General features: G+C 37.3%; 1 protein-coding gene across 1 annotated transcript; it reads left to right on the forward strand.

The window, feature by feature from the left end:
• Positions 1 to 11,608: 11,608 nt before the first annotated feature.
• Positions 11,609 to 14,889, forward strand: LOC120422008 (uncharacterized). Its single transcript, XM_039585322.2, has 4 exons — positions 11,609 to 12,023; positions 12,085 to 12,414; positions 12,842 to 13,696; positions 13,759 to 14,889. Exons 1-4 carry the CDS (start codon positions 11,657 to 11,659, stop codon positions 14,646 to 14,648), a joined length of 2,442 nt encoding a protein of 813 aa, XP_039441256.1. The 5' UTR covers positions 11,609 to 11,656; the 3' UTR covers positions 14,649 to 14,889.
• Positions 14,890 to 18,621: the final 3,732 nt, after the last annotated feature.

Consider the following 18,621-nt stretch of genomic DNA (forward strand, 5'->3'; position numbering starts at 1 on the left):
ATAAGCATATTTTAAAACAAAACCATAAACAACCCTACTATTAAAAACCCAAGAAAAAAAGTTAAAATTCACTACATATTACTGCAAAATCATTTTAAATGTGCAAGTATTAAATGTACTGTTTTCAAATTATGTAATAATCATTCTTAAGTGGTTACATACATGTAAATTGGCAAAAATGTCAAGGGTTGGTATGAGCACACACCAATTATTTTTATGAGATTTGTTTCCAGGACTTTAAAATACACATTTCCAACTATTAGGTACCAACATAAATTTGAAGACATTTGGTTGCATCATTGAGGATACAGCTATTTTCAAGTTAGCAGTTTAAAAATAAACGGGTAACACGACAACGTCATGATATGAAATCTGGACATTTAATCAGCAATTCCCCAAGAAAACAGCATGGAAAAAAAACAAAAGTGCTCGGATCAGGTTCAAAATTTTTCTGGGGGTTCCCTGGCCGAAATAATAAAACCCGTATTTTTTTGTTTGGCCATTAGGGTGACCTATGCTGTGTTAGGGTGGTCTGAAAAATGGCCATTTTCTTCGATTTTCGCAAAAACCACATTTTTTGAAAAATCATAACTCCTCGCCATTTCAACCGATTTCAACTGTCTTACACGCAAATGAAAGGTGATAAGTTGGCTTTTCAATGTAAAATAGTAAAAAGTTTTGAAAATCTAGCCTAACATATGAAAAGTGCGTATGAAACTTTAAAATGCCGTTTTGACGGTGTCTGGACCAAAGAGCCTATGTCTGGAAATATTTTTATCGGATTCCCCGGACATTTTTACATGACATTCTAAAAAACGGGAAGAGTTCATTAACAGGATTCCGAGATATGATTTTTTGAAAATAAAATCCGTGTTTTTCGACGCGCCACGCGCGAAAACCGGAAAATGACGAAATCGGCAAAAAATCAACTTTTTCACTAAAACTGCGATAACTTTAAAATTTCAGCGATGACCTATACATGTCTGGGTACCAAAAGTTGCGTCTTTTAATTACAAAAATTTTGGTACCCAAACATGTATAGGTCATCGCTGAAATTATAAAGTTATCGCAGTTTTAGTGAAATGAACTCCTCCCATTTTTAGTATGTTAGGCTCCAGACATAGGCTCTTTGGTCCAGACACCGTCAAAACGGCATTTTTAAGTTTCATACGCACTTTTCATATGTTAGGCTAGATTTTCAAAACTTTTTACTATTTTTCATTGAAAGGCCAACTTATCACCTTTCATTTGCGTGTAAGACAATTGAAATCGGTTGAAATGGCGAGGAGTTATGATTTTTCGAAAAAAGTGGTTTTTTGCGAAAATCGACGAAAATTGCCATTTTTCAGACCACCCTAACACGGCATAGGTCACCCTAATGGCCAAACAAAAAAATACGGGTTTTATTATTTCGGCCAGGGAACCCCCAGAAAACATTTTGAACCCGATCCGAGCACTTTTGTTTTTTTCCATTCTGTTTTCGTGGGGAATTGCCGTAATAGCATTTAATTTTTGTTATTATTATTTGGATATATAGTTTAAAGTGAAGAAATATCATCAGGATATACTATAAACAGATAGTTTTAAGAGAATTCATGCAAAATATTTCATTTTTAACAATTTTTCTTCATAAAAACTGATCTGAAATCCGGACACTTTTGCTTCCAATTCCGGACAATCGATTTTGCTTATGAATCGCACAACGGCATTCTTTAGGTCGCACAATGGCATTTTTCATGTCTCAAATATGTTGAAAACATCAAAACAATTTCTTTGATTTAAGGAAGTCAAAACCATAAATTTCTGAATTGCCTTTCCGGTGAAATATTTCAGTAAAAAGTTTCGCATTTTTGGTGATCTTATAATTTTATTTCATTCAATTGTTTTGGCATTAACTACAGCATTCGAACAAACTTTAAATGAAGGTTGATGTTAGAATTCATCAAATAACACAGTTGTGACATTCATAATGCGAACTTATATCCAAATAATTGATAAAACAAGATAAGGTTTCCGGGTTTCGAAGCGTCCGGGAATTCGAATCATGACATTATCTCCACACTGCTTTGACTAAAAAGTCTCAAAATTTTGGTGAATACTCAGTAATTCGGTTCCATGTGCATGACGGAGGCCGATTTTCAAAAAAAGTTTATTTTAAAAAAAGTAAAAATATTATCTGTACAAATTATGAATTTGCCTTCATTTTCAATAAAACGCTCTTATGAAGAAAATTACTTTTGATATCATGTTTTTCAGTATTGTTGATATTTTGTGTCAAAATTAATCACATTTTTAAACATTTTCATGGATAATTTTAAAAATATTCTCAATTTTATGTGTGTGTTAAATATGTTTTGAAATATTTAGTTACGCTAGGAAAAATATATTTTCCTTTTTAAATGGATATGTGCCAGCAAAAGTTGTCAAACAAACAAAGTAAAAAATGAAAATTGATTTTAATTTTATCATTTTTGATTGTTGCAACTTAAAGAAAAAGAGGCTACATATTTGTACAGGTGTGATTGGTTTGTGATTCAATGATAGCATTCAAACTATCAAAGTCTAGTTTTATTAAGGTTTTATGGTAGCATGGTTTTGATTTGATAGCATCTTGATTGCTTAATAGTTTTATTTGGGCATTCACCGCAACCAATAAGCAAGAGCTAATTAAAAGGCTCTAACAGGGTTTTATGCCTCAGACATAAAACCTTGTGACAATAAAAGCTAAATGGCTTTCAATAAGGTTTAATGAAAGTTTTAAGAGAGTCTTGAAACCCCAATGGCAATGTCATGCCAAACGGAATTATCGCATGCTTCTTTAAAACCAAGGGTGTTTTAGCTGTCAAGTGCCATCAGGCATGCAAAAAGCTTAATTAAAACCACAAGCTCCTGAAAAAGCTTTTAACGCGGCCAATTAGCAGTGCATCAATATGGCGCTATACGCGTATTCTGATTGAATGTGATTGACCGCCATCTTGGTTTAAAAAATAGAGAACTGATAAATTTGATTTAAATTTTACGAAAACACTCATTTCTGCTAAATTTTTGATAAAATTAATATAGCGATTGATGTTTAAAAATAATATTTTTTTTTCAAAGAATTGCAATAAAATATTTTTTAACATTAAAAACTATGATTACGAATAATTATTTTTTATGAAGCGAGTTGATTTTTTTGGCTCTATCTCCCCTAAATTTATCAGTAAAATTTCAACCGCAGCTGAATTTGAGCCCCCAATTGCGAGAAATATGCTTTCAAGTTATTTTGATTACCTTCAATATCTATTATTTATCATCGCCATTTTTGCAAACCATCTCCATTTTATCATTTGGCAAGATAAAGACTTATTTTTTGCCAAAATAAAACCCATTTGGCATGAGACGTTTGAAGACGTATGAAATGTCATTTTTCTAGGTTTAACAAAGGTTTTATCAAGGCTTTGAGGATGTTGTTGGGGTTCAGTTGTAAAGCCTTGAACTCCTTTGTAGGTATTATAAATAGGCCGTGACAACCTTTTGCGGAGGTCCTTTTGGGTTTTAACAGAGGTTTATTGGGGTTCTGGGGAAGCTGTTACGACTTAGTGGTTTTAATGTTGGTTTTGACTGATAGGTTTTATAGCGGTTGTGACAGCTTTGATAAAGCCTAAAAAGTTACTTGGGTATGCGTTAGGCCCTATCAGTCACTACAATCTGCAGCAGTAATTAGCAATCTTCAGCTAAAAAAACTATTTTTTTTAGGTTAAGGCATTTATAAAAAGTGCAGCACAACAGTTTGTAACATTTTTGAAGTTGGAGCTGGTGAATATGTCGTCAGTTTCTGTAGAATTTCCCTTGTTACAAATTGTTTTATGTAGAATTACTCAAAACAAAGGTACTTTTCTATGACCTTCCAAAATTCAACTTTCTTTTTCTGAGTAATCATTGGTATTTAAAGACTTTTTGGATTTGAGTAGACTTTTTGCATTTGAAGATTTTTCCAGAATTTGCTTTACTCGCATTTCCAACAAGCAGTGATGGGATAATTTAGAGATGATTGCAGGTTCTGCGATAGGATAGGACGTTATCTGGTGAAGGGCACTTGATTCTAAAATTACACAACAAAATCTTACACCTCTAGAATAGTCACGACAGCTTTCATAGATCCCATTTCCCTTTGTGGTTAGGTTTCGCGATGTTCCCTTGTTGATTGAATTTAATCGTATTGGCGCTAAGTACAATTAAATAAGATTTTATTCATTTTATCGGAAAGTTGCGTAAATGTTCACAGATTTTCTAACTTTAAAATCAGTTTTCTCCACCATACTTCGTTTAAGAATTCAATAACCAGCTGCTGCACTGTTTGGCCACCTAACCTGCTCTAGATTGACCTAGAACGAGAGTTCGTTGACAGAGCCCCCCCCCCCCCACCACCACCCCCCGTCACAACCTGACCAACCAAACGTCCAGCCACGCTATCGCAGGTTTGGTATCGCACTTCGCGGTCAGTCAATGCGCAAAACCCCGCACAGCCCGTGCAGTACTTGGTGGTTCACGATGACAAACGGCCAGTCCGGTTCGGTTCCGTGGGTCGGTGTGTGGTTTGAGGTGTACAACATGACAGAGCTCCGACGACCTGCCCCGGTTAAGCGCAGCCACGATGGTGGTAATGCTCGCTTGTCGCAACCGTAATCTGGTTGGTGAAGTTTTCATTTTGTGAAAAGTAATCTGACGACATTGTTTGAAACTAGGTTTTGTAGTATTGATGGCCTGGCAAACGAATAAACTTCACCATTTTGCGCTAAGAGACCACGAAGGTGACAATCTGTCAACGGCGATGGTCATTGCCAGCGAGGAGGGTTTGAAGGCCTGGCCACGGGAATGTGTCTGATCTGAGTGGTCCATTGGTGAGCAGGCCCCTTCTTGTATAGTGTTCTGGGCTTTATCGTAGTGTCGACGTCAACAGCACTGTGTGGTATGCAAGTGTGTGAGTTTGTTTATGATCGTTACACACACACACTCGCAAACTGGAGTTATGGCGACTGAAAGTTTTAGTAATATTCCTGGCGGTGGCGATAAATCAGCCCGGAAATGTTGTCAACATCAATAAATTCTGCCGACTGGCTTATATTTTCATTTTGACGCGCTATCTCCGCTGGACCACAACATATCAATCGACCCTCCACGGCACGGCAATGTCAACGTTGTTGTGCGTAAATCTCTTCTGGATGCTGAATTGTTCCAGTAAATATTTGCCTGGGATTTGACCCAGTATGAACTGTCGATAATCCGAAACATAAATTACCTGAAATGACATTTTTCGTGGAAACCCCACACTCGATCATTGGAACATAAATGAAGTGAGCTATTAATAATTGGATATGAATGAGTGGGACAGACAACCAGAAAGCCGTGAAAATTCGTTACACAATTTGAATATGCATGCACGTTTATATCTGGATTTGAGCGCCGTATCGAAAATCGTGAAATCATTTTCCTGGAAAATTGTGAAACAATTCTGAATATTGCCAAGATTCCATTTCCATTACATGATTAATGAATCACCCAATTTATGTATTTTTTCTTCTAGGAAAAGTATAAAAAACTTTTAGTTACGCCTATCTTGTTGCACGTGCATTTTGAGCCAAATTGAGTTGAGAACGCCATTTTGTGCAGCTGTCAATGCCTCCATATAAAGGAAGCTCCAATCTTTTCGTGCAAACTTTAAAAAACCTAAAAATTACTGTAAGTGCGGCAACTGGCCAAAGGGATTTCTGGTCAGATCGCATTTGACACACGTACGTGCCCGACAACCGTAAACATGTGTAATTATAACTCGGGACTCCGGCAACCAAATTGAACCAAACTTCGGAACAATGCACAGAATGGTCAACCAAACAAGCAAGGTTGTTAATCGATAAAATTATCGTTATAATATTATTGACGGGACGATAACGATGAACTATCGTTATCGTCACTTCGATATTCTCTCGGAGATAATTTTATCGTTTATAATGGACGATAACTAATTTTTTAAATCCATCTTAAACTTAATTCAACTTTATCATGTTTTATTTTCAATGTTTTCACTCAGAATATTTTTTATTAAAATGTAGTAAGTTTCAAAGTAGAAATGCTCAAAATTTTTAACAAAATACCGTATTTTTCGAAAATACTCTAATTTTCAAAATTTGCATTATGGATTAGACATCAAACGAAGCGAAATTTTGTATGCTTTATCACCTTATTTAAGTTTTTTTTTATAAAAAAATTGATCAAAATACCGTATTTTTTCGGAAAAACAGAAACTTTCAAAGTTTGCACTATGGATATTAAACGAAGCAAAAGTGGGTATGAATTTTCACCTTATTTAAGTTTTTTTTTGTTTAAATACCAACAATTTTCACAAAATACCGTATTTTTCTAAAATACTCAAATTTTCATTGTTATTCAATATGGATTCAAACAAACAAAAATTTGTTATGCATTTGAAGATATTAGAGTCTTTTTTGGAAAAAAAACTAAAATTTAACAAAATACCATAACTTTTTGAAAGTACTCAAATTTTTAAATTTGAAATATGAGTATCAACCAAAGCGAAATATTGTATGCATTTTCACGTTTTAGGCTTTTTTTGTTAAAAAACATATTTTTCGAAAATACTCAAATTTTAAAAATTTGCAATATGGATATCAATCGAGACGACATTGAGTATGCTTTTTCATCTAATTTAAGTTTTTTGGAAAATATAAAAAAGTCATAAAATAACGTATTATTTAAAAAATACTCAAATTTTCTAAATTCACTATTAATTATAATTTATACAGGTGTCAAACGAAGCCTTTGTAGCAATGTTGATAGCGATAAAATTATCGAGGTTCGATAACAATAATCTATCGTTATCGTTATTCCGATAAATCTTTCGGCGATAATTTAATCTTTTTTTTATTAATATATTTTGCAAAATTGTAATAAACCAATCAAATGATTATAAATTTTAAAGCTTCTTGTTAGTCAATATTTTTGTGATGGTATGTTCAGTTTCAAAGTATAAATAATTAAAAAATATCACAATATTCCGTATTTTTTGAATGTACACATTTTTTTATAATTTGCAATATGGGTACCGAGCAATTCGAAATTTTTCATGCATTTTCACTGTTTTAAAGTTTTCTTAATGAAATACTATTGTATTGTCTCGAAAATACTCATAATTCTATAATTCGCAATATGAGTATCAAACGTTACGAAATTTTGCATGTGTTTGATCTAGTTTATAGTTTTTTGAATGAAGTACTAAAATTTCCAAAAAATACCGTATTTTTTCGAAAATACTCAAATTTTCATAATTCCCAGCATGGGTATCAAAAGATTCAAATTTTTAAATGTTTTTAACAGTTTTAGAGATTTTTGAATATTTCCAAAAAATATCGTATTTTCTCGAAAATACTCAAAATTTTATGATTCGCAATATGGTTATCAAACGATTCGAAATTTTGCATGTATTTTAACTAGTTTTAAGTTTTTTGAATTAATTTCTAACATTTTCACAAAATATCGTGTTTTCTCGAAAATACTCATTTTTTATAATTCGCAATATGGATATCGAATGATTCGAATTTTAAAATGTATTTGAATAGATTTTTGAATTAATACCGTATTTTCTCGAAAATATTAAAAATACAAAAATTGAGTATTTTTAAGAAAATACGGTATTTTGTGAAAATTGAAGTATTTTATTCAAAAAACTCTAAGACAGCTTAAATATATTTAAAAAATTCGAATCTTTTGATACCCATATTGCGAATTATAAAAATTTTAGTATTTCCGAGAAATTACGGTATTTTGTGAACATTTATGTTTTACATTCAAAAAACTCTAAAACATTAAGAATGCAAGCAAAATTGCCAATTATTAAAAAAAAATGAGTACATAAAAACACGGTATTTTGTGATTTTTTTTATTTATACACTGAATCTTATCACAGTATCAACAAATTATTTACTTTGAAAAAGCTTGAAAATTGAACGTAAATTGATTGGTTTTAGTCAATTTAGGAAATATATTAAGGGGCTACATACATGTAAATCGGCGAAAATGTCATAGGTCGGTTTGAGCACATAACTAAACTTTTTCAAAATTTGTTTTCAGGGCATTAAAATATACATTTTCATCTATTAACAAAACAAATTTGAAAACATTTGGTTATATCATTGCCGAGATATAGCTATTTGAAGATAGCAGTTTCAGAAAACGGGTGCCACGATATCTCAACATTGCTTCGACCAAATCGGTTCAAAATTTTGGTGTGCATGACGAAGGCCGATTTTCAAAAAGTTTATTTAAAAAAAAGATAAAAATATTTTTCTGTTTTTCATATAAAAAATCGCCAGTTTTTGATTTTTGTATTTTTTGAAAATTCAAAATTTTAAAATCGGGCTTCGTCATGCACACGGGACATGTCTTGGGAGTCTTCGCCCAAAATTTCAGCCAATTTGGTCCATCCCATCTCGAGATATCGTGGCACCCGTAAATCAACTTGTAGTTCAGAAAAAAACGATCAGAAAGTTAGACAGTTGGCTTTGCGCATGGCAAAATTCTGAGCTTAAATCGTCTCTAACTCAGTCAACCATGAAATACCTTCATTAGGGTGGGTACGGATTTTGAAAAGTTCTCAGATCAAGTTCTGGTGTGGTTCCCCTTGTAGGACATACCCATAGGGACTTACACGACAAATTTCAGCTCATTTGGTTGAAAACTGGCTTGTCTCAAGCGAGTTCAAGTTTACATGGGATTTACTATGGGAAATTTTGAATTTTCGTTCATTCGCTCCTACAGGCCTGGGGAAAACATGTAGAAACTTCTAGGATGGCCAGAATTGAGCGGAATTGTCTGGAGAACAACTTTCCCTAAGAGACCAGGTCGATTCGTTCAACCCCCATCGAGCTCAACGGCAATACATCCGGGGTTTTCGGAACCAAAGGTTTTCCCCAGAAAGGCATCAAATTTTCCTTAGCATGCTATGAATGCTTGATGAACAGCGCGACGCCACGTGTCAAACAGCTACTTGGTTGCTGTGCAAACTCAATTTATTTTTTGATTATAAATTCGATTTGCTCGTATAAACAGTTTTTTTAAACTTTTATTGGAAAGTATTTTAGATTTTTTTTCCTAGCAAATCTTGATTGTAAGTACCATATTTAGGTCACAGATTTTGCATTTTCCATAATTTCAAGCCAGTTTTCAACCAAATGAGCTGAAATTTGTCGTGTAAGTCCCTATGGGTATGCCCTACAAGGGGAACCACACCAGAACTTGATCTGAGAACTTTTCAAAATCCGTACCCACCCTAACCTTCATGAAACTTTCAGGAATGATTGGAAATCATCTTTTAAGTGGATTTAATAAATTATCTGTAATATGTAATTTTATGATTTTCCCCTTATCGTTGATCGTCTATAATTTTATCGCCGATAAAATCGGAATAACGATAACGATAGCGATAGTTTATCGTTATCGTCCCGACGATAACGATAACCATTATCGTTATCGTCAGACGATAATATTATCGATGATAATTCTATCGATTAACAACCTTGGTTTGTAGGCGTTTTCATTTTATTAGAGTTTTATTTTTCAAACTAAAACTTTTAAAGAATTTTGAAGTTTTGAGTATATTTGGTAAATACGAAGTTTTCGGAAAATTGTCACTTCGGATAACCGAATCTCGAAAAGAAAAAGTTTTATGTTGTCTTATTTTCAATTCGTGAACTTAAGTATGACCCCTACTCTTGAGTAATTTAGAAATTTTATATTAGGGATGGCGGCTAAAATGGCAGTGGGGAAATATTGAAAAAAAAAATCATTTTGTCATTTAAAAGGCAATCAACTATTCAAATTTGACTAAAATGGAGAGCCTCGTAGCGCGGTGATTAGCGGCTTCGGCTGCCGATTCCTAAGTTGCTATGGGGTGCGGGTTCGATTCCCGCCTTATCCTCCTGGCCTTCTATCGGATGAGGAAGTAAAACGTCGATCCATTTGCGTAAAAGAGGTTTTGGGTGACTCACCACACATAACCTTCGGACGCCTAGAAATGAGCAGAAACTTGCAACAGAGCCCACAAAAGACCCGGGGGTCGTTAAAGTGGATTGCTTTGCTTTTTTGGAGACGTAGGGGAACGGCATGTATTTCCATCGTGCACCTAATGTTGGCATATCACGTTTTTGAAACGCGATTTTTTGAATATAAGACACTTTTCTAGTAATATAAACATACCTTTCGACGTATTCTATATAAGCACGCATTGTCGCAATAGTTTTACTTTACTTTTCTATGTTAAATCTCGTTAAAATGCAAAATAACTAGTTTTCCTCCCACATATTTTGCACCTTCAACACTTTTTTAACAAGCCACGAAAAAACTGCCGATCACCTTAATCCGTTATCGGATGATTGACAATTTTCTTTCCTGAATTAAGCACATTACTTTCCCTTCTGGTTTGCTCTTAATGGGCACAATGATTCGTAAATTTTATCTATTATCTATTTCCTCACTTCAGATACATTAATATATTGTCGAATCACTGAAAAATATACTTTTATAAAGCAATAAAAAAAGGAACTCAAAATCTTATTTAAGCTCGCTAGTTCTCGACAAAACTGTTTGAAGCTGTCACTAATACTAACGTACAGTAAGGACGGTTGCCAGATCGCTTAAAATAAATAGTCCAATTTTCCTATGGATTAATGTTTTTATCGTCCCTTTTAACCATATTCACAAGAAAACTGGCAACTTATGTCATCTGACAGACAAAAAATGCTTAGCCCCTTTGAGTTTGTTTGACAGTTCCCAAAAATCTGATTTCAGAGAAGCATCAGCGTGGTTTCGAAAAGATGATTTGTGAGTTAAAGTTTGTTTATTTAAATAAAAATCAAGTTTAATTTCACTTCTGCATTGTTTTATAGTTCCTAATGCTTTGGATTTAAGTGTACCCACTCCGAGGGAGGATGAAGGACGGCGGCCACGGCCTAGCTCAGTTTTTGCACGTGTTTCGCTTCCGCTAGACCTCAGGAAGCGGGCTGATGCTGTCATCATTTCGGCCTCGGCGGAGGGCCGCAACTCTCTCCCGAGAGACAGAACAACCGATGCGCAATCCTGCCGTACACGATCCCGTTCCCGTTCCCCATCACGCTGGCTTCCGCGTGGCCACATGTTTACCCCGAGAAGCAGCGCTGCTTCCGCCGCCGGAGCCGAAGCGAACACCAAGATGGATGGCCACATGCTTGACCCGAGAGGCAGCGCAGCTTCCGCCGCCGGAGCCGGAATGAACACCGTGATGGGTGGCCACATGTTTACCCCGAGAAGCAGCGCAGCTTCCGCCGCCGGAACCGGAGCGAATACCGTGATGGATGGCCACATGTTTACCCCGAGGAGCAGCACAACTTCCACCGCCGAAGCTGGACCGAATACCGTGATGGGTGGCCACATGTTTTCCCCGGGGAGCAGCACAGCTTCCGCCGCCGGAACCGGAGCGAATACCGTGATGGATGGCCACATGTTTACCCCGAGGAGCAGCACAACTTCCACCGCCGAAGCTGGACCGAATACCGTGATGGATGGCCACATGTTTACCCCGAGGAGCAGCACAACTTCCAACGCCGGAACCGGAGTAAATACCAAGATGGATGGCCACATGCTTGACCCGAGAGGCAGCGCAGCTTCCGCCGCCGGAGCCGGAATGAACACCGTGATGGGTGGCCACATGTTTACCCCGAGAAGCAGCGCAGCTTCCGCCGCCGGAGCCGGAGCGAATGCTTACCTTCATGGATTGGCGGAACTCTTGAACACTAACAACTGTCCAGCTCAAGCCCGACTTCCTGGCGGCCACGGGTTGCCCCCGAGAGACAGCGCATCCTACGCCATCACTGATCACCACTCTCAACTATCGCTAATCCCGATACCGGAAGAAGAACTTCCCAGTAGCAGCGCTGGCACGCGTGCCTCGAACCCGTTGAGTGAGGAAGATGACGAAAAACGTGTTGAACAGGGTAAACATGTTAAAGAATCAAAAACTTCAATTTATTTTTAAATGCTTAATTTATTTTACAGTTCAGAACAAAGACGCTAAATATTCCAAGGAGACCCTTGAGCTTGTGCTTGAAAAGGTCACAAGTGGTGTGTTGACCACGTACATGGCGAGTAAGGAGTACGGCATCCCGCGTGGAACAATTCAGTTCCGATTGGGTGATAAGTGTAAACACCAGGAGAGGCCTGGCCCACCGACGACGCTTACCGCGGAAGAAGAACAGACACTCGTCACGTGGCTGTTCGAGATGCAGCGGAAAGGGTTCCCCGTGACAGCTGCAGGACTCCAAGAGAAAGTGTCCCTTTTCATCAAAGCCTCTCCGCGGCCAAACCGTTTCAAGGAAGGAGTCCCCGGTAATTTTATTGTTTTAAAGATATTTATAGAGAACGTATCGTGACCTTTATTTGTCTAAATTTTACACCTGAAGCCGTTTTATAACGTATTTTTGACTGTTCCAAAGTAACAAACTGCTGTGTGAGTTGGCGGAGAATTACACGTATTTGTTTTTATATAAAAAATAAATTATATTTTTTTAAAGAATTTTTAGATTTTAATTTTGGAGGCCAGATCTATTTTATTTTGAAAATATGGACCCTTCGACATTTTTTGATCAGCCCAGTTAGCGAGCAGCTTTTGGTAACTGGGCTACGGTCTCAACCCAGTTACCGAACTAGTACTGTATATGAATTCTTTAATTTTCTAATTATTTCATTTTTTTTAAATACCTATTTATTAAACTAAATATGCTTATTATTAATAATTAATTATTCAATTCAACAGGCAAGAATTGGGTGGTGGGCTTTCTAAAGCGCCATCCCGATATCGCAGTTCGAACGCCGGAAGGTGTTTCGGCGGCAAGCGCACGCGTTTCTGAAGGTGATTTACGTGGCTGGTTCAGCAATGTGTTGACTTACGCGATCGCTGAACGCTTGATGGAAGCGATGAAAGACCCGCAGCGGAAGGTGAACGGGGACGAGATTGGTTTTTATTTATTCCATCTGGCGAAAAAAGTCCTGGCGAAGCGAGGTAGCAGGGACGTAATGATGGTTGAGGCCGGAGACCCGAAGAAAAACATAACTGTTTTGTTTTGCTTTTCCGCCGATGGGGATTATTTCCCGCCGATTGTGGTTTTGCCATACGAGCGATTTCCGCCAGATGTTATCCAAAGCTATCCAGGAAGCTGGGGCCTCGGCAAAACAAAAAGCGGATGGATGGACACAAAAAAATTCGTGCTATACATTCAGAAGGTTTTGTACCCTGCCCTGGTCCGAAAAAGGGTGACGTTTCCGGTACTCTTCTTCGTCGATGGACATCGTTCTCACACAGCCTTTGCCGCGGCGGATGCGTGCCTAAAGCTGGGGATAGTGCTGATAGCACTTTATCCCAACGCAACCAGAATCATTCAACCTGCCGATGTGGGAATATTCGGTCCACTCAAGCAATCCTGGAGGAAAATCTTGGCTCGAATGCCGCCGAACGAAGCCGTAACGGTTAAAACCTTTGCCGACAAGCTGCTCCCGGCAATGAATGAAGCTTTCAAGCCGGAAACGATCAAGGCTGCATTTAAAGTATGCGGCATTGAACCATTCGATCCAAATGCACCAAACTACACGAAATGTTTGGCCAAGTCCTCAGGTAATAAGGCTCATAATCTTACTTATTAAATCATAAACTTAATTAACCTTTTCAATTTTCAGAGATACTCCAAACATTTCCTGGCTTGAACGAAAATCCAACTCGAGGACCAAATCAAGCATTGGCCAACTCTTCCAGCGTGTACTCATCCACACCAGCCACAACCGAGTCGATTAGGCCACCAGTCCAATCGCCGCTTCCAGAATTGGTCGATTCGGCCAGATTGACGATCCCTGAAGGCAGATTCTACGACGTCGCGATGGACGACGCGAACGTGGCACCAGTCCAATCGCCGCTTCCGGAATTGGTCGATTCGGCCAGATTGACGATCCCTGAAGGCAGATTCTACGACGTCGCGATGGACGACGCGAACGTGGCACCAGTCCAATCGCCGCTTCCGGAATCGGTCGATTCGGCCAGATTGACGATCCCTGAAGGCAGATTCTACGACGTCACGATGGACGACGTGAACGTGGCACCAGTCCAATCGCCGCTTCCGGAATCGGTCGATTCGACCAGATTGACGATACCTGAAGGCAGATTCTACGACGTCACGATGGACGACGCGAACGTGGCACCAGTCCAGTCGACATACCGTTTGGATCCAGAACTGGTCGATTCGGGCATCGTGTACTTCCCCGAAGACGTGACCAGTAGCGTTGTCGACGAGACAAACATGACGCCGGTAGCGGAACCAACTCTGCCTCTACAGGATCAAACTAATACCAGGCCGATAAGTATCGCTGACTTCCTCACCACACCTCCAACCCCTAAGAGGAAAGGCAAACATATAAACTATAAAATCCGGACTAATCCTATCTTAACGGCTGCTGAGAGGATGGAAGAACTCAGAGAAAATGAACGACAAAAGGAACAGGCCAAGCAGCAAAAACTTGAGAATGCTCGCAAACGCGAGCAAAAAAGGGCAGATAAAGAAGTAGATAAGAGATAGCGTGAGGAGACCAGGGCAAGAAAGAAGGAAGAGAGAAAAGAGTGGATGGCTCTTAAGGAAGCGCTAAGAGTCCGCAAGCAAAAGGAAAGACAAGAAAAGCAGGAAGCTAAAAAGAAAGCGAAGCAGTCTCCAGACGAATCTTATGTACGGCTACGTTGAAAACCCACCATTGCAGAACAAGAAGTAATATCCCAATAATATCACTAATATTTTAATCAATAAGACACCTTCAAGAAACAACACCACAAAAATACAACATATTAATCAATAAAACACCATGAAAAAGTTCAATTTGAATCTAACTGAACCCCAAGTCTCCTGCTTATTCAATCCGAAAAAAGTTACATACAAAAATATCTCATTTGAGCAATAACATCGATTCAAATGCAAAGCTCATTTTGATGAAAAATGAGCTGTTGTGCTAGTAGTTATCGACATAAACCAAAATTTTAACCTTCCAATGAAACCAGTGTTTTTTTCTTTAACTTCTCTAAAAAAAAGGTCCCGATTTGCCCCAGTTGGCGGTACTCAATTTATTGAAGATCATTTGTTTTTCGCAATTTAATTACCAACTCAACTGTCGTTTTGAAAAAAATAAACTGCTTGGCTCATTCACTCATAGGCCCTTTACAATCTTCCATTTTTGTTTATTCTCTCATTGTATATGTAGTTGTGCGGGCACACGATAAGCGATGGAATTAGAGTTCACCAAGGTTGGAATTAGGTTTGATGGGCCAAGTTTAGAGGAAAAAACTATTAATACAAACATACCATTCAAACAGTTTTATAATAGTTAAATGTAGTTTCAACCTAACTATAGTAAACAGTTAGAGTTGTGCTTTCGATTGAACACATTTTTGGCATACTCTTGCGTGAACAACATAGTTTAATTAGCAAAACAATGCAGTAGTGCTGCTTAACCTGCCAAACATACGTGCCGTTCCCCTACACCCAGAACTGGACATCGGCATACGAGAGGATAAAGAGCACGATTCGGTAGTAAAATGGTACTGTGTGCGGACGGAGAGGATAAATCCCGAAATTACCGAGAGTACTTTATTCATGGTTCATTTTCCAAAAAAGTTCATCCATCAAAAAAAAAGTACCGGTACCGAGACTCGAACCCAAGACCTTCGGCATATTGAACCGTGCCTTTGCCATATGGGCCACCATGGTTCGGTGACTAAGTGGCGGTCGTTTGTCCATATAAGCCACTCATAGGATGAACTGTTCCAATGAACGAATGAACACGTGAGAGGACTATACTCTCGCAATAGAGCACTTTCCTCACGTTTCTTTTCGTGAGGAATATCCCCTCGTTCTTTAACTTTGGGTGTAGAATTCGATTTTTTTTATTTATTTTTTTGGTTGTTCTTCGATTATTCGAATTCCCCTACGAACCTTCGGATAATCGAACTTGGGATAATCGAAACTTCGTATAATCAAGGATGATCGAGTCTGGACTGTATTTTGTTAAAATTTTAGTATTTTCCAAGAAAGTAATAATTTGAAAATGCACAAAAAATGTCGCCCGGAAAATTTAAAAAAATCATTACTCATTTTTTTCATTTTCATCATCGGTGATTAGATTATGAGCGATGGAATTCTCGAAATGACGATAACGATAGAATTATCATTGTCGTTATTGATCCTTGAAAATGTTATCATTAACAACCTTGCAAACAAGATATCTTTCATAACAGAACTTAGGTCATCTACCTATTATTTTTTCAACTACGTCATCTTGCTTTATATTTGCCCGATGTTTTTTTCTGTGGATAAGTTACCAGACTAATGTAAAGTTAAATAGACTTAAATTTGCTAAAAAATATCTTCTCCTGAAATTTGTAATCAAATTAATACATACAGTCACAAAACTTTCCGCCTTTTATTCGCACAAATCAGCTCTGAATACCAAACTAGCAAAACTTTATTTTATCGTTTCTAACCCAAAAGAGGCTTTGCCCGAGAGTCGCCGTTCCTCACCGGCTTCACATCCAGAACTCGCCAGCTTCCGGTGCGAGAGGGTGGCAGCAAAAGGTGAGGACAAAGTTACTCCTTTAATAGTGGTACCTTAGTGCCAATTCCGGGCTCCCCCCCCCCCTCCCCACAAACTGCCTGAAGAGCAGTGCAGCACTCTTTTCCACGTGTTCCTGGGCGTAACTTTTTCTGAAGCCGCACATTTGAAAGTTTAATGGATTTCGCAGCATGGTTAAAAATATGGAAATAAGTACCTGGCTGGTGGTGTACTTCACACAATACAGTACTATAGTACATTTTCCCTGCTCTACAGCGGGAGTACGGGAGTTTCCCCTTTTTGCCATACAGCTGAAACTGTGCGAGTATATTTTTGGCGGTACGAATAACTACTGACTGTTTCGAAGTTGCTGGCAAATCCAGAATGCAAATAAGCGCGGAATAGTTGGGGGTTTTGTGGAAATAACACTGACGAGGGAAAAGTTGTTTCATATTTTGGTTTCTGGACGAGCACGTTTGAAATATTTCTGCAGGTACGCTTTTTTGAGTGGAATTGTGATCAACATTTCGCCAAAAAATGGAATAAAATGTTTTGAGTGAAATTTAAATGCTGGATGTATGAGCAATGTTTCAAATCAAGTTATTGAAAATATCCTACTGGCTTCCCTTTTTCATTAAAATTGAACCTTAATTTAGAATTCATCTTTGCATTCAGATGCGATTATTGGAACCTTTTTCAGAATAGAGCCCTTTTGAAATGATAGTCTTGATTAAAAAAAATCAAAATATTGTTTTCCAAATTATTGGAAAATTATACGAATATTTCATATTTTAACATTAAATATCAGACCACTGAGATATCGTTATAAGAAAATGGTGGGTTGTTTGGGTGAGACTTAGAAAACATCAATTTTCCTGTTTTTATACCTTTGCATGGCAATATCTCAGCAACTTAGTATCGTATCAACAAAGTTCAAGAAAGTAAAATATAGAGAATTTTCTCAGCCACCAAAAAAAAAATGATTTTTTTAATGAATTTAGGCCGTTGCAAATATTTTTTGAAGTTTATGTTCCTTGACTCTGACCAAGGTCGAAGTCAGAAAATTCAACAAAGGACATTATGATTGAAAATTTGATTTTAAAACGAAAAACAAAGTTTAAAATTTTTTGCGACCACTAGTTCCATTTTTGAAAAAAGTAGTATTGATTCAAAAATTCTCAACTCGGTCAAAGGTTTTTGGCACATTCTGGAAATTTCTGAAAAGTTGGCATTTGATGTCACCTAAAACATATCAGAAAAAATATATCTTTTTTGCACAAAAAGTAAAATTAAATATCATTAAAAAAATTTACCGCATATATTTTTTTCCGTTTTAGTCCTTATCTTTACCTACAACTTTGCCGAAAACACCAAATCGATCAAATATATCCTTCAAATATACTGATTTTTGCATTTTCATATATTATTTTTGTATGGACAGCTACCAAATTAGAGAAGTTAAGAATTGCTCAACTGGGTCAAAACTTTTTTGCCTTTTCGCATTTGTAATGGATTATCCCAAAATCACTAGAAAAAATAAATTGAAAAATTATGTGTTTTTTTCTGTGCATCTGTGCATCAACTATTCAGTGTAGTTCTCAACTTTGTAGAACACACAAAATCAATCAAAAATTCCGTGAAAAGGTTTCATTTTCACATTCCAACTGCCAAATTTGCATGGCAAATAATATCGACAAACTGAGTATTCAGAGAGAACCTAAAAAAATCAATTTAAAAAACCAACAATTAACCCTCTACTGCCCATTTTTTTAAAAATATTTTCCCTGCTTAGGAAGTTACATTGAGCAAATTTTTTTGTTATCAAAACTTTATCACTCTTGTTTATTTTTTTCCACTTTATTTTGATTTCTTTTAGGTTGGTACAAATATTTTCATAAGTTTTAGCCCCCTCCCCCCCCTCCCCCCCCCCTCCCCCTACAAAAATCTAAAAATCAG

The sequence above is a fragment of the Culex pipiens genome, chromosome 3, assembly GCF_016801865.2.
Source record: "Culex pipiens pallens isolate TS chromosome 3, TS_CPP_V2, whole genome shotgun sequence".
NCBI classification, from domain to species: Eukaryota; Metazoa; Arthropoda; class Insecta; order Diptera; family Culicidae; genus Culex; species Culex pipiens.